General features: G+C 39.8%; 1 protein-coding gene across 1 annotated transcript in view; it reads right to left on the bottom strand.

Annotated features, from left to right (window-relative positions):
* The window catches only part of LOC129106954 (disks large-associated protein 2-like), an 82,893-nt gene that overhangs the window by 24,487 nt on the left and 35,357 nt on the right, over positions 1-23,049 (bottom strand). The window contains exons 2-5 of the mRNA XM_054618247.1: positions 12,620-13,770; positions 5,839-6,056; positions 2,511-2,664; positions 1,020-1,239 (exon numbers count right to left, since the gene is read on the bottom strand). Coding sequence (XP_054474222.1) covers positions 1,020-1,239; positions 2,511-2,664; positions 5,839-6,056; positions 12,620-13,770 — 1,743 coding nt within the window. The remainder of the gene's footprint in view (positions 1-1,019; positions 1,240-2,510; positions 2,665-5,838; positions 6,057-12,619; positions 13,771-23,049) is intronic.

The following is a 23,049-nucleotide window of genomic DNA, read 5'->3' as shown; positions in this document are numbered from 1 at the left end:
GGACATATAAATATGCAAGTCCATAGACAGAATGTGCAGTTCTCAGAAGATTTTGAGTCTGATTCCACTGTCATATTGTAATTGTGGCTAAAAATAAAAGTATTTGTTGAATTGGAAACTTGCAGTTGAAGACAACAGTGTTTAACAAACTTTAGGAAGTCCTCTAATAAACTTTGCATAAAATTCATTAGTTATTTTGACTGAGACTTGCGTTTCATGCAACACAATACAACAATAATGCAAATAATCAGAGGTTGTACTTCTCAAACTCGAATATACCAGTATAGGTAGACGGTTCCTTTGTGCAACCAGCACATGCTCTAGTCTCTAGAGGTTGTTGACTTACCTTATATTGGTTACAAGATTGTGCTATTTTTAATTTATGAGGTCAATGACCAGGTCAGGTACAAGGCATATGTTAATGTGTTGGTGCAACAGAGCAGGGGGAGGACAGGCGGAAGGCTTGTATCGTCTCAACACAAATATGTCAACAAACTACCGCTCCCCTACCCCTGCCCCATTTTGAACTCCAGCCCTCCCTAAGTAACTGACACGCTTGGCACAACACATATATAACACCACAGTTTAACATGCTTAGGGTAGGGCCTGCCCCTCTTAGGCATGCCATGTAATGTGGCTGTGCTGTGTTGTAATACTGTGTACCGTGAGCGTGTGTTTTGGCATCTCAGTGTTTATGCCACCCTCCCATCCTTCATTAGTCTACAGCTTGGCAACACCACAAGTGACCAACCAGAAGCTTGGCTAATGATGCGTGAATCGTGCAAAGTAACACACAAGCAAAATCCATCTAAACAATTGGGAGTATGCAGAGGCAAAAACAAACACACGCACACCATAGCTTCCAAAGAAAAAATAACTGGGATCATTCTGCCGGCATCGCTGAAGCTCAAGGGTTCCCCACTGTACATATGTAGGTATGTCGAGTTTGTGCGCATGTATACGATGTATGAGGTCATGTAGTCTAAGCCCTCTCTCATTTAGGGGGGGGATTGTTTTACCTGTTGTGGATCTGAGAGTTGAAGTGACAGTGGAGGATGTCATTGAAGGCAAGCAGTCATCATCTTGGGAATAACCAGCCTGAATTGCACGGAGGTAACTGTGGCTTCGAGTGCGGAACGAACCAGGCAGGTCCAAGGCTTCCATGGCCTGGGATTCTACTTCACTAAAAACGGACTCGCAAACTGACTCAAACTGGCCATTGATCTCAGTCTCACTCACCTGAGAGACAAAAACAGGAATAGCAGTCCTTAATTTTTCCTCGTCCTTTCTCTTTCTCACTCTGATTCTTCCCCTTTGCACAGCAAATATGAAGGAGTGTTAGCGTAAGGAAATGCCACTGTCATTCCGACCTTAAACTGAATAAATGTCAAGATCAAATGAAAAAAAAAGGCAGATGACAACAGGAAACAATCATAAATATATTCATATTGTGTTAAAACATTCCATTAACATCATACCCCAAATCTAAGATGTACACTGCAGTCTCAATTCTTCTTGTAGCTCTTAACAAATATTCAAATTTTTTCTAGCTTACACAAGACGAATTCACTTATTTTCAAGAACATGCAACAAAATCATGCCACTAAAAAGGAGCTATCAATCCAATTCTGTTCTCTCCTGTCATGTCCTCTTCTGTCCTCTGTCCACATAACCTTGCTTTGTTCTTATAACTTCAGATTATATCATACTAAATTAAATAACAGAAGAGAGATGTGTCTCACTATTATTTAAGACGTTTATTTCTGCTATTATTAAACTGTGTTGGCACCAGCAGGGGTAAGCTGATTGTACAACCCTTCTTTTGAACAACATTTATTCCTACTTTTGATACTCCTCCTTTTCGAGGGTCTGTTTTTGTGTCACAAATCTTCATAGCAACAATATCTTGTTCCACCATGGAGGTCCAAACCAGACTTGCACAATTGATCCAAATGTATAGATTCATAGCAGGGTATGAAAAGGGAAGATAGCTGAAAAGGTTCATGTGTGAGGTTAGACATGGCGTTACTGTGTCTCTAGCCCTGCTCTCTAATTCTAAACATAAGTAGTAGTAAATACTCTCAATAAACCAAGACAAACCACTGGATATCTGTAGGCCAAATCAGGAAACGATTGTCTAATGTGAAACTGATATGTTAGTGTCTCAATTATGTACAATTTCATGATTCTTAATCAAACAAAATACTTCAAAAAACCCACTATAAACGATATTAGACTGTCTAGAGCTGATTCAGAGCTAGACTATCAGTTACATCATCAACTTCCAGTCCAAAACAGCACAAATTAGTTATGCCCATTGACCTGAGTTGAGACAGCCACAGCTATGTCTTCTAAATCAGCTTTGGACCTCCAATATGGACACCTGTGGATGTTTTTATGTTTCTGTGAAGCCCTCCACACAAAGCTACAGCATACAAAACAACATAACTTAAGCTCTCATTAATGCCTACAGGTGTTGCCTCTGTGCGATGTATGTGTTTAAGACTCACCTGGCTGACGCAGCTAGCCTGACTGAGGGTGCTGACGGCGCGCATGTAGCTCTGGTTGCGAGAGCGGAAGGGCGGAGGGTGAAAGGCGGCAGGGTCCAGCGTGACACTAGGGTGGGGTCGCATATCTCTTGTGGTTTGCAAGTGGTAGCCCTGGCTGAACAAGGACAGGGGGTGGGGATAGATATGATTGCACAGTTCAAAAGCCACATATGGAACATCATTGGCTAGAATCAATGGGCATCGTGTGTATTTTTCTGTTTGTGAAGGTCATGTTAGAGTATCTTTATCTAAAATGAACATCAGCCATCTGAGTGACTCATGACGGTTTCTGAACTGCTGAGATCAACAGTGAACTATTTTTGTAACTAGCTCGAGGTGTCCTATGAGAAAACATTCTTCCATCCCAAAACTATAGAGAGCATGTTTTCGGCTTGTCTCTGGTTCTTATTAGACAAACAATGAGAGCTACATTCGCCACCAAAGGCTAATAAACAGGAGGGCGGATTTGTTTTATGGACAAAAGCTGAAGTGATCAGAACCCAGCTGAGATGATGGTAACAAAAATAGCACAGAGCACTGGGTGGCAGTAGGGATAACGAATGCATGCCGCCTCCCCAGGTTCACAGAATTTGGCTACATCTGAAAGAGGCACTACCTGGAAAAAAACAGTCACATAGAACAACAAGCTGAGCAACAACAAGATTAGTGTCAATGTGAAGGTGATGGAATAGCATCCTTTGGGTCACAAATTAACGGAATATGAGTTTGCAACATGTACATTTCACCACAGAGAAATTATTAAAGAGTATCTGGACATGCCCCTAAAAATCTTTGCTGACCTGCAGTTGTTAAACTTTTCACCTTGCAGCAATGAAGTACAGGTGAACTCCAAAACCCAGTCAAAGGTGATTATTATTATTATTATTTAATAACAATTGTCATAATTATAATAATTATTACTATTATTGACACTGTTTTAAGATCTCTGAAAACTTAACATCTTAACAAAATAGTCAGTAACTTTGATGTATACCCTTCTGTGGGACAATGATTCCTCATCCAGTAAGCCCTAGTACATTTGAGCCTGCTCTCTAGAGGCTGTCATTGTATAAATGTGACAGTTTTGCTACAGACTTGTCAACAACACTGTGATGAGATGAGGAACATAGCCTGTGTAAGATGTTGGACAAATATTGAAACTAGCAGATGAAAAAGGTCACAAACGAAAAAAACAATTGGCACTACAGCGTTCAGCAGAGCATATTGTTGATCTCATGAAAAATGTGTTGATCGAATACTAAGCCCACAATACTCAAGAGCAGGTAAGTGATGTGGTTATAAAACAGACCAACAAGTAATACAGCCCAGCTCTAAATAGCAGCTTAATACAGTTATCCAAGCATGCATACAATGATGTAAGGAACGACAACCAAAACTCTTTTTTTGTTGCCAAGCAACTTGGAATCACCAAATAATGGAAAACCTCTTCACATCTCTCAAGGACAGCTCAACAGCATCAGCAAACAGTTTTACTTGGACAAGCATGTACACAAAGTAGTGAGTCAGAGTTAGATGGTTCAAAGGGCGGAAGCTCTGAATTCAAATTTCAAGGAGGTTGTAAAGAAAATATTTATTGGAGACGAGGTCTACATTTTATGCAAACCTATTTTAATGCTCTCCCTTGGAACCCATCCTTGCAATGCAAGTCAGTTGTGCATGAAACTTGAAACATAATAAAATGATTCTTTAACATCCTAGAACTATAGAAGTGTGTGTGTAGTAGTTTGCATATGTGACGCACACAAAATGTATGGTCACATTTTTGTTTATTTGATTAATATATGATGTAATGTACTGTTAGTTAAAATATTCAATGAAATAGAATAATCTATTATACTAACTTCCTCAGAAGTATATTTCACCCTATGGCCAATAGGTGGCAGTGCAGCGCGCAACGTCTTCCCATAGCCCGGGAAAACTACCAAAGAAGACGCCACAGAACTGCCTGCTTCTTCATTTATTCCTGTTTTCACAGGTTAGTAAAATATGTAAATACAAAATAAACACGATTTAAATAGAGACAAATGTTTATAGAACAATTGTTAAAATTTGTGTTTCATGTATTTGTTTAGAGGCAACGTGAGTTCGGTATTAAGACTGACTGTCGGATGCTAACGTTAGCTTAGCTGAATGATAGAATAGCAGTACATTCCCCTGGGTTTTCTGGCTCCTGCACATCATAATATTTGTAAATAATTAAGTGATATAAATCTGTATGTTCAATGAGTTGTGTCACACTGAGTATGTTGGTTAAATGTGACCGAAATATGTATATTAGTGTTGTGCCTGTTTGTTAGCCTGTGTTAGCGCTCGTTCGTCGTATTGTTAGAGCGGCGCCGCCATTGTTAAAGATCCTTGTCTTCTACAGTAGGTCCATTGTTAAAGATCCTTGTCTTCTACAGTAGGTCCATTGTTAAAGATCCTTGTCTTCTACAGTAGGTCCATTGTTAAAGATCCGTGTCGTCACCTACACCACAGTAGCTGTGGGTCCAGTTTTGCTGTTGTGGAACGGTTAGAGAGGGTTTTATGCCCAGTTGTCCCAGTTATATTGACTGGATGGAGTGTTTAAGTGGGATAGTGAATATATGAATGTGTGAATGTTGCTTATTTAAGTTGTTGTACATTTATGTGATTTTGTGAAAGACAATGCACTTGAAAGAAATATGTAATAAACATAGCCCGGGAAAACTACCAATGAAGACGCCACAGAACTGCCTGCTTCTTCATTTATTCCTGTTTTCACAGGCACACATCATCTGCACACAGGCTCTCTAGCACTGAGACCTGTAACACATACAACATCCTGCATGTCATCTCCACCACCATCATTGTCTGAGTGTCTGTTTATGTGCAACACTGTAATCTTAACCCTCTAACCATTCGTACTGACCTCATAGTAAAGTCTTTGTACCATTAAATGTACCACAACTTTATCAGTCACTGGAGCCGACAGTCCAGTTCCTGACTCCTCAGATTCACTTACACACTTCAACAGAATCTATTACCTTTTATCTAATAATTAATGTTAAAGTAAAACAAGTTAGTTGACCCTAAAGACAACCACCAATTACAGAACTACTCCTATAAATGAGAATATTTTGAAAGAATGATAGTTTAAAAAGGCACATTTCTAAAACGTTGCCTACTTTTGAGCATACCTTCTGAGCATCAATTAATCCTTTTAATGGTCTCATGAAAACAATTGGAATAAATTGTAATCAGCACATAGCTTTGGAATGGACATATTAAGCAACGCAGCCAAGCTTACCTATGGGAGTCTAAATGTGGTCTCTGCATGGCTGATTTGAGGACGAGCGCATCAGGCCGAATGGCCTTCTGTGGGGAGGTCTTAGGGCTGGTGTCAGAGTCACCACTCTCATCATCCACCTCTCCCATAGCTTTGACATAACTGCTGCTGCGCATCCGTCGGCACGGGATTTCGTCATCCTTCTCGCCTGGGTATCCGCTCCACTCATCTTGGGGTACCTGTGGGAGATAACAACCCTGTTTTGAATACTACATACACATTCATACTCATAACGTTATATTACTTTAGTTTAGTTGAGCCGGTATCTGTGGTGAGGTGACTTGTTTAGCCATGTAACAGTGGGTTGAGCTTCATCAAATATACTTTTTGTAAAATACATTGGGGTCCAATTAGACAAAGGGTGTGAGAACTGTATTGAACAACTATTCGGATAAGCTCTGGCTGGAATTTCAGATAATTAGGCTGATTCACATCCCTGGTTTCAAGCTTCACCTCTATTTAATTTCCCTCAGAGTCTGGGATCTCAAATTAAACTCAATGCTTAACCTTACTCCAACCATGACAGTCGATCCAATGGGTTTCTCTAAGCTAAGTTCCTAACTGCATCCATGAACAGGCACTTTGTATCATTCTTATGAAAAACATGGACCACTGTTGGTGAAATGGCACAAACCAACGCAACAAAACGTGACAACTAAAGCAGTAGCTGAAGTCAACAGGATACATTACTCGTTTTTTACCTCCAGTGTTGGAAGTAAAATAATCAAAAGTAACAGGTTACTGTTTTTATATTGCTTTTTCCAATAGTGCAATAGTGAAACACACAATAGCAATTAGACTTTATTACTTTAAATAAGATTTCATACTTTGAGAAATGAAAAATCTGAATTTTATTTGATTCTCTTAGTTTTGTCCAAGCAGACAAATATTCCTATTTGTCAGGAATAATGAAACATTTGTTTTCCTGTTGTCATTACTGCCTGTGGCCCCTAGAGGGCCACCAAGAAGCTGAAACATTCAGACGCAGTCTCTCTTTATGGGGTGTGAAATCATTGCCTGCTACTTTATATGTTCACAATCTGCCATTTTATTCAAGTGTCCAAATTCTGAAGGCATTTATATTCTTTGGTCTAGTGAGTGGTAATAACGACTGCATTGTGTGAAGACAACTGGTCGGGTACTGTGCCTTTCATCTACAAGAGAGATAAATCAACAGCGCTATGGGTTATAAGCAGGACCTTAATAGCAGTGCTTATGAAGTATAAGTATGCTGTTGCCATGTTTGCATGGGTTTCCCTCAGATGTTAAGGTCTCTTTGCATAGTCCAAACATCTTGGTCAAAGTACAGGGTTGGATCAAAAGTTACACCCATACATTTACAGGTTTGTTGAAGATTTTTAGACACGACAAACACCCACTTCTAGATCCATAATTTAAAGGAGTTGTGGTGTATTTGTAAGTCCTAGAACTTTAAATATATTAAATATTTTCCAGTTTCACAGTATGTCAGCAGTATTTCATCATTTCAACAACTACATAACTTTAATAATATCAACAGCCTTTCTCATTCATTATTTTTAATAGAGTTTGTGGTTTGGAATAAAATTGACGTGAAGTAGATTCATCAGCATGTTTCTAGAAGGAGCTCAAATACTACTTTAAATCTGCATGATCATCAAACCAGTTGAATGGGAAGGGTAAAACAACCTTTGAGAATGGCTCTCGTATTGCAATTCAAAACATGGGCATACTCAATTCAAGGATTTGTAGAAAATGATTAATAGAATTTTCCTTCCCACTTTTGGCGGTGATGCAGTTTGTGTATTTTTTTGCTTGCACAGCTAATGCTGCCAATCATAGCGCTGAAGATAGGGCTGCAACTCTTAAATCAGCACACTGTCATTAATGGCACAGCATCCCTACTTAAATTAGCTTTGACTGACAGCCAAAGGAGCATTGCATATGTTTTTGACATGCAGTACCTGAATGTGATCAAAAACTACATAAATCCTTAACATACAAATATGTATGTGACCACAGCCATGACACAATGCAGCATAAATAGCTTTTCATGTTAAATATTCTCATAAGTGTGAACAGTAACTGTTCTTAACATAACAGCATCAGGATAAGTTTAGTGATTAAGTGATTGTGAACTAATTAGTGTACACTGTGTGGTGTTCTGCTACAAACCTCTACACGTAACCAAGTGCTCATGTACTGATAACCAGTAAGTTTTAATTAGATTTTGATGTCATAGAAATCAAGGTAGACTATAACTTACTCCTAAGAAGCAATTACCCTCAACATTTTGAGACTGAACTGTGATTAATATTGACAAATAATTAATGAGATGTAAATCAATGCCCCTCACAAACACAGTGAGGTTTTGTGTTCCCTAAGATGGTGATTTACGATGGCAATGTGTCGCACACTCCATGCTCCGGCACAGTATTGATTGAGTCGTGTACTAAGTACAACACTGTGTCAGTGTGTGGTGCAGCTGTAGCAGTTGTCCCAGTGGACAGGGCAGCCTTAGCTCTTGAAACAACAGCCTGAGGCAAAGGGCTGTCCCTAATGCTCTGCCAGTTACTCACTATGCCCAATCATATAGCTTTGGTGTTTCTCTGCCAGAGTCGCTGAACCTTTTCTCACAGAGAGCAGAGTGGCCGATGGTGGAGTAATTTTCATTTTCATCTGTTTTCACTATCTGCAGTTGTCGTCCATCTCTCACCTTCTCAGTCTTTCCTTTTCTGACTTGACAATCTGCTTCAGCAGGGCAGACAGGTGAAAGACAAGACAGCATTGGGCACTTAACATTAAATTGATGAACTTTTTTTTCTCTATGGGAGATGGTAAGTGGAAAAAACAGGGAAGAACAGAGATGCTAAAAATAGCACCCATTGCTTTCCACCATCATTAATCTAGCATATTTTACTCAGATGTTTTTGTAGTCAAAATGCAAAGGGGTTGGGAAGCATTTAGACCATATGCTACTAGAACTCTCCTTTTGAATCTTTTTGGGCAGCATGGCTCGCTGCCATGTTGCCAGTACACAGCAGCAGAGTAGGGATATGAATGATAATCATTCTGTTTGCTAATGTTGCGATATTTGCGATATCATCTTTGTGTGTCATCCACTTAAAAAAAAGGTTGTGCTTTCCAACTTCACCTAACTTGGAAAGGTAACCTAAAAATGAGCTGACTTGCTTCTGTCTTCCTTCAAAGACCTATCAGTAAAACTATCACACACACTAATTTGCCATGCATACATTTATCCTCTCCCACATGAGTGGAAATAAAATGCAGAAATTGACTGGAAACTAAATTAATTAGGCTCAAAGACAGCAATAAAGTAAAAGAATCATTTTCCTCCTAATGCACCACCTTTAATTGTCTGGGGCTGTGGTTATTAAGGCAGCCATCACTCATGGATGCATCGTGCTAGCTCATTAGCATTATCTAATTTTTGTGCTCATTTGATTCTACACCTGAAGGAGCATGTTCAGCTGTGCCTCCAAAGCAGCTACATAGGCAAGCTGTTTAACACCATCATTAGACACTAAACACTGAGAATACTTAGTAAAAAAACAACCTTGGGATTAAGAAACTTTTTACTATAGAGGGTTAATTTCGTAAAACCATGTAGCAAACACTGACCTGTAAGAACTGGCAGAACAATTTCTTGTTCGTAAGTGAATGAGTCCTGTAATTTCTTCCCACAGTGTGCTGTTTAGTTGTTGGTTGTTGGAGTGATAAAATGTGCAATTTTTGACACTGAATGCAGTCTACTAAAGTCTGAAGTAGGTTGTGAAAGCTTAGTCACCAGGAGTGCAGATTGTAACACAAAATCTGTCCCTGTAACTGTGGCATTTATTTCAGGGGAAATGCTCTGTTGGTTTATTCAGGCATACAGTACCACACTGTCTAAATGCAGGGTGCTCCATAATACATAATATGTTGCAATGACCACTGTATATTAAAGGGAGGAGACCAGCTCAACCTTTACGGATGTTACAGTTGATACTCTAATAGAGACATCAAGAAGAGACAAAGTTCCTCCCCCGATAATCTTTTCAAATCCCCTCCATCGCCTAAGAGATTTCATTATTACACTAAAGGGAAACCACTGCACTGGCTACATTTCAGACAAGCAAGTGCAAGAAGATTTGATTGATTTGAAGCTAGATGATAAATGGAATACTGCAAAAGATTTGCACAGTTTGCCTTAACTGCACATTATACTGTTTCTCATATTGTAAAACATGCTTCAAAATCTTTGGACCAGGCCAAACCATTTTCTATTTACGCTTTGTTACCAAGCTTTACCCCATTAAAATGAAGTATTTCTCTTACACAGGAGACTAAGTAAGCCATAAAATGTTTTAATTATTAGTAAAAGCCAATCCTTAAATTTTAAAGAAAGCAATACAAATGCAAAAATAGAAAGTAGATAAATGTTGTTATTTAAAGTTGGCTTTTAGTGATTTACAGCAGGCCTACGCTTATTAAGTCATTTTTAAAATCACTATAGAACATTTACACAATGAACAATATCTGTACATTGAGCCTCATTGAGATCATAAAAGTTTTAAGATTTATAGCTGAAAATGATTGCAGATTTCTTTGTAATGTACTGTAGGCTAATTCCTGTAGACATCCAATGTCTGTCAGTCGATGTTTCATGATGATCTTTAAGGTTTTCACAACCTTAGTGTGTACCCAAAATATATATATTTATTTATATATATATATATATATTCCGCCATATTGGCCGTCTATGGCTGCTTTTTTCACCATGCGTAATAGTCAGTTTGTTTGACATAATTCTCACACTACAGTACAACTGAGGTTGTTGGGTTAAGAAGGCTAGCCTGAAGACTTGACACTTGCTGAAATATTATGCTAACAGCTTGCCAAATGCAGACCTTTCCTCCTCATCACAAGTGAACAAAGACATAAATGACCCACATCAAACAGATCAAATCCGATGAGCACACAGAGCAATGACCACAACGAGTAAAGATCCCCCCTAACGTTTTCCACTGCATAAGGCTCTCAGTGTGGACACGCTCAGTGCAGAATGTGCCCATGTGGCAGCTGCATGGTCTCTGCCCGCTGACACATAAGCTTGTCAAATGCCAGTTAGAGAGCCTCTCTGTATTGACAGAGTCTTCCTGTCCCCATGGCACACAAACAAGTGCAGTTTGTGTGTCTGTGTGTAATGGTGCACTACACATCAAAGTGCCTGCACTGGGCAAAGATTCAACCTCTTCTTCTCTAAGCATGGACAGAAATGCATCTAGTAGCTTTATGTGAGAGCAGCAATGTTCACTGTCATTAGTAAAAGTAGGGTAAGTTTAATTCAATACTAGTGCATGCATATAAGTAAGTCTTGCAAATGTTTGGTCCAAATGCAAGTGTGGCCAACAAATTTAGCTTTTACCGTGATTGTGTGAGGACAAGCACAATGCTAACAGGGCATAATGTGAAAAAAGGGCTAAAGCAGGATGAATGCATTGTTACTAGAAGGCATATATCATCTTGTGGGGGAGTGGGGGGGAACTTTAATAATGGCCAACCACTTCAGCTCTATTCACCCCCATTACAAGCAGTAGGCCATTTCATTATGGGTTGTCCAGGCCAACTTCTCCTTATAGAAAAGTGTTCTTGGGAGGTGCAGAGTTTCAAAGCACAGCTAACCCCTAAATATTTTATTAAGGCCTGATGATGCCCCTTTTGTAGTTGAAAGCTGAAATACCTGTCACCATATTTTCAATATTTGTAGATCTTAAATCACCTTCATATGAAGCTAATTGAAAAGTGAATGTAACTGTGGATGAGAGTAAGTGCTGAAAATCAAAAAAGAAAAAAAATGTAATCAAAGCCAGCCGTTACCTCAAACACTTTGCTTTTGACTGTGTTTTTGAAGCCAGTATCTGTGGCTAAACTAGTCCAGTCTCTTAATGTTTCAGTGAGATGGTAAAGACAAAGGCCTGAAAAACTGTGTAAAACACTATTTATTTCTATTTTAGTTTACAACCCACTATATCAGCTCTGGCTTAACAGTTCATATTTTTTGTTTAGACACCTAACCTGTGTGTTTTCCATACTGAAGTCTCGCTAAGGTATGCCCTGTATTCTCTTCCACCATGACATTGATTCCAACAATTGATCTCTACATCTTAATAGACAATAGCTCCCTGAGGTGACTACACAAAAGGGAATCCTGGTTAAATATATTGGCTCCTCACTCTGGACACTGTAATTGTCCTTAGGAGAGTAACAGAAAGAAAGGTGGAACCTGAAAAGCCTCCCTGGCAGGATTTCTTATCCATCAATCACTGCATTTTACTCAGAAGGTCCTCTATGGTGATAGGTGGATATTGATCTCAATTATGGTTTTATTTTCAGATAGTTGATGTTCAGGCTTTCTTTGCATTTAGTGCCCTTTCAACCCACCACTGAAATTCAGGCTTGAAATACTGTTTTGTTAGCTCTTTCTAATGAGATAGATATTCAACAATGACAAGAATCCTTTTAATTGCATTGGACGAAGGCTATATATTTTTTCTTTTAAACAAAGATTAGCAACATTACTGTATTTCAAGGTTCTATAGTAAATCATGGGATTACATGGCTTTCTGTTTTTGTTTTTTTTGTTCTGCAGGAGAACGTCCTCCTGTGCCCCCATACAATTGCCATACATTTAACCACTTTTTGTACATTTAACTTTTTTTGATATATTTCCCATTTTTAAACATAAATCAAGTAAACTTACCTGCAGGTAGTGACATACTCGCGATGAAGGTTTGAGGTCCGAGTGCATCATGGGTTTCTCTAGATTAAGCGATGACTTCCTGTAGGCCTCCTTGGCCTGGCTGACTGTCAGTGTCGACCAGGAGCTCCTCTTCATGAATTTGCCCTCGGGCGCCATGGCCATGCTCTCACAGGCTGAGCACTTGACATCATTGTTACTCTTAGAGGTCTTGAGTGACAGGTCTCCAAAGTGATGGCTGTGCATGGAATCTGGGTAGCAGTGGCTGACATGTTCCCCATGGTGCCTGGACATGACACTGGGTGTGCGGTAGGTGCTGTCACTATCCAGGTTGTCATCGGAGCTCCACCAGCCGCCAGAGCGGTGCTTGCGTTCTTTGCTCTTACTCCTCTTGCTACCATGTTTGGTGGAGTGATGGCCATGATGGTGATAACTGCCTCCTCCACCTCCCATATCACCTTTGGTGCCATTCATCTTGGACGATCCCTCCAGGGAGTGGGACTTGGTGAAGAGCTTCTGGACAGAATGAACAAGGTGTCTGATGCGGCCAGGACTCTCGCTGCGTTGCTCGGTGGTGGTGGAGGTGCGCTGGTACTGTAACGTGTGGAAGCCATCGCGGTGTAGTGGCAGTTGTTTCTCAAACTGGTCCAGTAGGTTAGCAGGAAGGCGGTTGCTCTTGGTGCCGGCGAGATGGGAAGAGGCGGCTGCTGCGGCTGCGGCAGCAGCAACCGCTGGGGAGGTGGCAGAGGCTGTGATGGCAGCGCAGTCGTCCCGTGTGGCTGAGTCATAATACTGAGAGCTGTAGTGCATTCTGGGAAAGGTGCTGCTGGAGATGTGGTCAGACACAGCAGCTGGAGGCATCATGACAGGGGACATCATCATGCAGTCCGAGTGGATGGAGCTGCGTGGCGAGTAGCGGTGGTGGAAGTCCATGGGGCAGCTCTCCGTGGGGCTGAGCAGGTAGGATGAGTGGCGGGAGTCGGAGCCATGGTGAGTGTGGAGGTCATGGACGTGGGGGTCATAGTCCAAGCCATAGGGTAAAGGGATCTGGTGCTGGGAGCGGCTGCCCGATAAGCCCTTCATGTTCCTGGCTGGAGGGAGGCGTCTGTCTTCATTGAACTTTCGAGACGGGGACCAAGGCGAAAACTTCTGGTCTGTTTCAGAGAAGGGGAAAGAGACAGGAAAATAAGACATAAGGTAGAAGCAAGTTTGAGCGAGACTTTCTCTGATTGCACTATATTGTACTTTTTTCATCATCCCACTTTATGCTGTTTCCAACACAGTATAGGGAGTGAACACTCTTGCAATGCAGAGACCATGTTAAGTGAGAAGTTGTCGCAGTATAGAAATACTAGTGTGATTATAATTATCAGTAATTATTAGTGTTGAAGTAAAAAGAGCATGTTAACAAGTTGTTAACCTGCACTAAAAGTGCATAATCAATATACTGCTTTTATTCAAGTATGGAGGCACAGATATACAGTATATCTCAAGAGATGTATTTCTCTTTTAAGTCAGGTAGAAATCAGTTCTCTTCTCCTAAACGCAAAGGGTTTACACACTTTGTCAAATATCATTTTATCAGAAAAGATATAATTCCACTTCTGCACTCAAAACTGCCGGGAGCTTTTAAATCTCAATGAAAAGGAATTTACTTCTAATGAATCATTTGTCATAGATTACTGATTATCTCCTTCAAGCTATGATGAATTGAATATTGCAATATTTTTTCACAACTGATTCTATTGTTTTCCTTCATGTCTCAAGAAGAGTTTGATTTCTATCTGGGACAATTAAGAGAATACTACACAGGGGAAAACTACAGAAAGACAACAACTATATAATGTAGATAATATTATTAGTGAGACACGGATGATGTGCATGAACGATAAATGGTATTGATATTAGCATATTGATATATTGATAGTTTGCGCACTTGTAATGGTTAAGTATGTTTTTTGTGTATGCATATTGCTTTATACATCTGGCCCCGGGTTCCTAAACCTATCCCACAGCAATCGTGTAAGCAGTGGGGAACTGACTCTCCTCTGGAATCTGTGATTAAGTTATTATTCTCTCTGGGGTGGTGAACCAGTTGTTATTAGCTGTATGCCTCATTATAATGAGAGGAGCTGGGCACATCTCTGGGCAGTGATCACAAAGAGCAACACATTTTTACTACTAAAGACACTTTGCAATTAGAGAATAAAGTAGCTTTTTTATATGAAGGGTTAAAAAGTGCAGCATAACGTCCTGCATCCTTTTGTTTGTATCTCTGTAAGGCGCTTAAAGAGAAATGCTCATCAACCACTTATACGTTTTCCTATAATATCTTAATAACATCGAATCAATATTTGCAGAGTAAGCTTATAGTTTATTATATCCAACATTTATTGAACTGAACATTAAAACAGAGAAAATAGTTCATGATAAATACCTGCATTTTTATCAAGGCTCTCACCATAATATTATACCCCCAGTTTGTCCTGTAATCCCATTGAAGTAATTCATTATTCCCAAGCTTTTGTTTATTTTAAACGTACCATCGTCAAAGGGTCTTCCAGTGTTTATTATTATTCTCCATTTCCTTCCTCTCTGACTGATGCACAAATCTTAAACATAATTTCTGTTCATCTGTATCCAGGTACAAGGAGACCTCCAACACAAAACTTTTCAATAAAATTAACAGCTTTATTAAAATCATCTGTCATCATGCCTAGCTTCCTGCATATCAATTACAGCTTACATTTTACCAGGATGTAATAAAAACCGTAAGGTAAAAAGGGGGACAATGTTGAAGTGCATTAAGAGTCTGCCATTCCCCTGTAATTAATTACTTCAAGTTCTCTGCAGCAGGAAACCCCGGTCTGCTACAGTGCACATCGTCTTACATAACATTTGGGATCTCTGATCTCACACACCATTTCAAGGGAGCCAGAAATAAAATGCACAGTTGTCATGGCAACCACTGCTGAAAATCCAAGGAACTGTTATAGGATTTTTCAAGGTTGTTTGGGGTGGATCCTGGTCTCAAAAAAAGGGGAGAAAAGACTTACAGTATGTAATATGATACAGACACTATTTCATTTACATGTGCTGCTATGTTTGGTGCATCAATAGTTCAAATACATAATGAATTCACGCACTGGCTTGGAGAAAATTACTTAGCTGCACATTTGATTATCACTTTAAAAATATCCTATAATATTGGCTTTTACAATTTAAATGTCTACACCCAGGGATACCCAAACCTACATTACATCCCTTTGAAATGAATACAAGTTGGGAAACACTTCATTAACCATTAAAATCCACCATCAGTGGGATTTGTTGAGCTTCAGGTTTTTACAACACTACTGAGTAGATTATTAGTAATTATCGTTTTCATTTGATTTATGTCCTTGCCTTGCTGCGTATTTTGGTTTAACTACATTAGAAGACATTAAAACCCACTATTATTCACTAGAGGGTGTAATCAGCCACATATGTGAATCATTTTTACATTTCTTTTCTGCCTCTGTTACAGAAGAGGTTGTACATTTTGGTTGATATTAAAACAGTCTATGGGAAGCAGTAGACGTAGTGTTGTAGTAATAACTTTAATATGCATATGCTACCATCCTTCTGTGTTTGTCTCTTTATCTCATTTTCACCATCATTGCTCACAGAAGTCCCCTCTCACTTTCTCTCAAATTCACTGCATTTAAGTAGATGACATCTACCGGCTGCTGAGGCAACAAAATGTGTCAAATGAAAGCTAACTATAGTAATGAATGCACACAGAGATAGTTAATGTGCGTGTCTGTGTGTGAATGCCCCGTTCTGTTAGATACAGTACAATGTAATCCAAACACGTACTTGCAACATACATCATCAGACAATGTGCCAGTATGACTGTGGAAACATACAACATAAGATGCATTTAACAGAGCAGCTGAACATCCATCGCATATTGCATATTGTTCAAATACAGTTTTAGTAATACAATAAGGAAGTAACCCATTAAAAATGGCCAACCAAAACATTTTATGATTAGCATATAGCATTATCTGGTTGGATCAAGCTGTGTAATTTTCAACACTGTCGGCAAAGATTTTTTATGTTTCAGCAAACCGGATATGTTGAATTATGATGTTTGAATCAAAAAATATGTTTCATATCAGCCTCTTATCACGCTTGCAGAAACGCACAATTTCACGTAGTTTAAGTTAAAGTAACTATTGGTTAGGTTTAGGCAACAAAACTACTTGGTTGAGGTTGGAAAAAAAAGTGAAATAGTTTTGTGTCGAAAGAAAGAAAGAGTGTGAAGTTGCCGTTGAATTTTGGTTTCACACAGGACAAGAATATCAGTCTCCTTGGTGAAAGTCCTGTGTCCACCCGCTGTGAGTGGAATTGCTCGATTGTTATACTCATTATTGTACTATGTGTCTTCTAATATGGTTCGCACAATGTACTACATAACTTGCTCTAACCAATGCTTCTTGTACTACGCCTGCTCAGTAGTCGGCAGCAATGCCTGTTAATCTATCTTTGCCAGTCTTATAAAAGTAACATCAGAAACGTTTCCACACCATCGTCTTTAAGGTTGCGCCATATTGTAAAGATGCTCATGTTATAGGGACAAACCCCTATTTATACCGGTGGGAAACAAATTCAGCAAACATATACCACTACATAGCAAGGCGAATATTATGAAATAAGAAGTAGAAGACAGAGAACATCTGTTTGCTCCCACATAGTGGTGTCTGTATCACTGTTAGCTGATCTTCATTTTCTCTTTACAATCACCCCATGATTCTGATAATATAAACTCTCTTGAGGTGGTTTGATTACCCCATAATCAGCTGTTTAGAGACTAATCTTTCAACCCAAATTGGTCTCTTTAGCCATCAACCATTTAATTTCAATTTGACATAAATAAGAGACAGAAGGAAGAAAATAAACTTCCAAGAAAGGCACTAAAACATTTTCAGTTGATGAATTAATCATTAAGCAGATGTAGATTATAGCTGTAATTATCGTGTAAGTGTAATTATCTAAGATTATTATAGCATTAACCCTCCTTCAGTCCACAGATACATCCAGCCAATCCAGGATTACTGTTGATAAAATTTTATAAAATTTAGAATCTTTAGTATCACATATATTTGGTATTATTAGTTGACAATAATTTTGTAAAGATTTCATGAACACTAATTTCAAACAACTGAGTTTGTTCCTGTGTTTTCAGATGGTGAATAATAATCCAAAATCTTTTTATAGGAACTTAATAAAAAACTCAAACTAAAGGCACAACCCGACAAAGGATCCATTTGCTCTACTAATCGCTCCCAATAAATGTATAGCAACATTTCGAGATCTCTTTCAGGCGTTGTCAAGAAATGGAAAATTGATTGATGCGTTTTACCTGAGAACATTTTGACTGGCAACATTTATGGATAACTTTATCCTCCATGACCTACTCCTTTCCTTAGGGGAATGAGTTGAGCTGCCAATGCTCTGTAGTTTTGAACTTCTGCATTGTAGAACAAAATGTTCACCATTGTTCTTAAACTGAATATTCATATCAACTATGTTGGATTCTACTCTTCACATTGAATGTCAGTGAAATTAAGAAGCCTGTGGCAGATGTCCTTGCCAGAGCAGGAAGCCAGTGGCACCTACCATGAATCTATTGTGAGGATGTGATGGTGGTGCAGTCAAGTTATGGGAGTTCATATCGTATAACAACTTGGTCCAGTATGACAATAAAAGCATACACTGACTTTCTGCCCGAAGAGGTTTGTGTCATCCAATATTTGCAACAGACTGTTCTGCAACTTCTACGAACACATACTGGCCAGTCAACTGTTCTCTGTGTGCGGAGGTGACTTCAAGGCACGGGGCTGCCGGCAGGCTCAACAAACAGGTAAAAAAAAATACTAGCTGTGTCACAGGGCTGAGTCTGGATACCCTGCAGGCAGAAGCAGAGGGGAGGATGAGTTCCTCAGCTCTATCTTGGACAAACCCGCCCACTCTCCCTAAGAGGAGCTGATGCAACTATGGTTGTACCTTTAGCCTCCAGCTCACTCGCCTGAGGTGAACCATGGAGTGTTTCAAGTGCTGTGTTATATGAACAGACTTCCACTCGGCCACACAGCTCTTATTTCTGATTCTACAATAGCACCAGTTTCAGCCACTAAGAGAGTCCTGCCACCTGTTTCGCAAGCAAACCTCCATGAATGGACCTGGACTGGACTAGTCTGCACATTCGCCCTTCTTGACGTAATCTGTATTCTATTTTTTTTTAGCATCTTTTATTTTGTTTTTGTTTTGAAAAAATTCTGTTACGATTCTATCTGTAAAGTGGCAGGAGTGGTAGCCTTTGAACAACCACTTAACCCCGAACTGCTCAGCGTCCAACAGAACATTCCAACTTCCAGGTATGAATGTGTGGATGCAAAGCAGGCCATTTGTGGCAAAGAGCAGCTGCGCTTTGATGAATATTGGTTTAAAAAATGCACATCTTTGTGCACATGTGCATCAATCTACAATAATCTTACAGTATGAGAGGAGAGCTTAAACCAGAAGCGAAGGGAAAAAAAGAGGACATGTAGAGCGGGAGAGACCGATGGACTTCAGAGGGGAGAGAATTAAGCTCCTGAAAGGCTTTTGAGAAAAGCTTTTTTTCCTTTTAACATTTGAGAAACATTTACGGTTCAGAAGATTACACGGGTATGAATATAAATCAAACTGATTAAGTTTATATACTTTATGGAAAAGTGAAAGATTTTAGAAACTATTTTTATTAAGGTGACAATCAATGCTGTAGCTAACATAGTAAATGCTGTTAAGTGTCATAGTTGATTTTTTCTTTATTTTTCAAACAGCAATAAGATCTCTAAGTGCAAATACTCCCTCTTGGCACTTTAAGACCTGACATCGCAAGTCCATGAAACATTGATGAGAGCTTCCTGTGGCACAGCTTATGCAACAGCTATTGTGGTGCATGATCAACAGGTTGTTTCCTCCCTTCCTTAAATGTGCTTCGGATGCAGCATGTAATTATTTATTTTTTTGCCTCAACAAAGATGCCACATATTGGGGGGGGTGGTTAGAGAAAACAAGAGAGCGGGGAAAGCCTCGCTGCTTGCTGGGCTCTCTGGGAAACCAGTGTGATGCTTGCTGCTGAGTTAAAGCTCTGCCGCTGCTCTGCTACAGTCAGCGCCTGGCCAGCATTTCCCAAGATGGTTGCATAACTTGGAATAAATGAGGCCTTCCTCCTCCACACCAATGCACGGCTAGCTAATGCCACAGGGAAGAGCAGAGCAACAGGCAGCCAAACTGTGGAATATGAATCACACTGTTGAAAACATCCTTGAGAGATAATTTATTGATCACCGTTGAGCGAAAACATCCGTTCTTAATAAATCGTTATTACTCGTCCCAGATTGTTCCCTAGCCCTGACCTCTAAATCAAAGACTTGACCTCAGCTGTTTGGTGAGAAGAAATAAGCCGCCATCCACTTGGAAATAAATCATGTCATGCTAAATCTATCAAGCTTTACAGTGATACTAGGGGGCCAAAACAGGAAGAGAGCTGATGTCACTATCATGAGCAGGGACTGCCAGCTTTGATCAACCTCAACCCCCCCTTGGACAGTCTTGTATAGTAGAACCAAGCATTTTGTATTTAATGTTTAAAAGTTTGACATGCAAAATCCAAAACTGTCCTAGGTTGGGAACTGGCCAAGAGGTTAGTGTATCTCAACTGCAAACACTAACCTAAAATGTAAATTTAACAACAGACAAGTGAAACACAGATACAGTGTAGTATTAATATAGTTGGCTACCTTTACAAGCAGAGAGTAGCACTGCTGTTGGCCATACTCCATTTAAGGTCTTATTCAAGTTTAGCTGTGTACATGTTCTTTTCATAGCCTGTAATTTGGTCCATCCCTCTGTTGCCATTAATAAGCCAAGTAACACAATATTCCTATATACCTGAGATGTCTTCCAATAGCTAGAATAACCTACCAAAACAGAGACAAATAAAGCATTGAGCACACTGTTCTTTTTGACTAAATAATAGTTTAATTTTCTGTGCCCACTAATTGCTAGTTGCTTATTGTAGATGTGAGAAGGAACTGAAGTTCAAGGAATGATAATGCGTTAACTTCTGCATGGGTATCTTGGTTATAATCAGTTTTTTTGGAATATCATGGTTATGGGTTGCGCATGTATGCACCTTTTTCCTGCTTTTGAGAAACCTGGATATCCTAGCTGCAGTACCTGGATAGAAACTATACCATGTACTGTAAACAATGTAATTGGACAGATGTGTGGAAGTACTTTTATCTGCTACACTTTTGCCTTCTGTTTTTCAACAACAAATAGTAAGAGCGAGTAGCAAAATTAATATTTACTGCCATGAAATAACCGAAGCACCTTATTGTTATTAAAGGTATATATTATCCCTCTAGCAGTACTGCAGATACTACAGAAGGGAGACAGTTTTAAATGGTAATGTGTGTTTGCTCTCACACACAGAGACAGCAGTGAACATTATATAAGTGGAAACAGTGTTAGATCTTGCAACTGAGACAAAATCACATTCAATTGGATGTAGCTTTGCAGCAGAGGCTGCATTTCACCTTTTGATATACCCGCCCACTCCCTCCCACTACTGCTGCTCTCTCCTCAGCAGGCAGACTCTGGCTGATGTTGTAGTGATGCCACACACCCAGGACACGGCCTCAGTCTCTTCTCTACGCCTTTCATTGGAAGAAAACGCCAAATAGGGAGCTTATAGTCCGTCACTGCTCACTGTGAAGAGCCTTCCACACAATAGATAAGGTCCTATATAAAGTAGAGCTGTAACATACAATCCCCACTGGGTTTATGTGTATCTCTCTACACTTTTATAGATCTGTATACTTATTATCTCCACCAGGAGTTTATGATTTTGTGTGCGTGGGTGTGTGTCCACCTCTTTGTCTGTCTCACTACGGCTACTCTGCTGGACCCATCAGCTTAATATCGGTTGAGCTCTTTTATGACTGTTTGCTCAAGGACCTCTGGTGGTTGCAGTGATTCACACTTTTTGAAAACATATTGTATTGACTGTTCTATACCGTCACTGACTGCTGACTTTTAACCGGCTGCTAGGCGCCCCAAGTGATTAACAACTGCTTCAGTTTGGACTCTTCTTGCAGCCACGGTTTATGAATTGTTCCTGTCTTGAATTTGCACACCTATGTAAAACAATTACATTACATTACAGTCATTTAGCAGACGCTTTTATCCAAAGCGACTTACAATCAGTAGTATATTACATATCATTCACCCATTCACACACTGATGACAGGCTACCATGCAAGGTGCCACCATCAGACTCTAACTAACATTCATGCAACATCCAGTCCACACCGATGACAAGCCTTCAGGAGCAACTTGGGGTTAAGTGTCTTGCCCAGGGACACATCGACTGCCGAAGCCGGGTATCGAACCACCGCCCTTCTGATTGGAGAACTACCTTGCTCTCCACTACGCCACAGCCGCCCTAATTGAATGCAATTGCACGTTTATATGTATAACTCTCACTTAGCAAATGAAAAACGGAACCGAGTGCTGACTACAACAGAGTGTCTCCTCTTGTCAGAGTCCTACATTGTGTTTGGCTGGGGGGGTCAATTGTGGTTTTTATTCATTCAATCAAACATTACAGCAGTAGTGGTCGCAGACACACCTGGTGGAGATCTGCACTCCACGGAGTGCACTTCTCTAGTTGTTCATGTAATCCGAAAGGGTCTGAAATAAGTCATAGTGACCAAATGATCTTAGGTCAGCAATGTCTCCCTTTGAATCCATCAGTTCCAGTATAAATCTAACGAAGTGTAACACATCAAGGCAGCAATGTGAGATGACCATAAATGGTATAATCCCTTCCACATTCAGTCTGTCCCTTATCATCAAGTACTAATCCTAGCCTTTCTGTTGTTTCCGGCTATATATCAAAATATATTACTGCTGATGTTACATCTTAAATCCAGGTGTAGGAGGCTTAGGTTTGGCATCTTGCCTGTCCTCATTCAGGTCTTGCAGCAAATGTTGACACATTTCCATGGAAACTGCTCATGTACAGTATGTAGTCATCAGCAGAATCCTGCTTTATTCTACACATGTTGTGTCATGTGTGTTAACCCATGGCTGCCATTAATCGTAACAGATAGTATAACTGCTGATGCAGGTGCTGGTTTGCTGTTCAAACTAATAAACTGTAGTGTTAGGTTAGTTTAAAATTGAAATTGTAGTAGCCGTAACTTGCAATGTACTGGTATCACTTTCAATCTGCCAAATGCATCTGTGCATTTTCTTATTAATATCGTAAATTGATTGCTTCTATACCCCTGTTCAAACCTGGGATTGATACGTGTCTTGGGTGATCTGATCAT

Source organism: Anoplopoma fimbria, chromosome 18, assembly GCF_027596085.1.
Source record: "Anoplopoma fimbria isolate UVic2021 breed Golden Eagle Sablefish chromosome 18, Afim_UVic_2022, whole genome shotgun sequence".
In the NCBI taxonomy this organism is placed as follows: domain Eukaryota; kingdom Metazoa; phylum Chordata; class Actinopteri; order Perciformes; family Anoplopomatidae; genus Anoplopoma; species Anoplopoma fimbria.
Note: the sequence above shows the minus strand (reverse complement) of the source record. Positions and strands in the feature narration are given on the sequence as shown.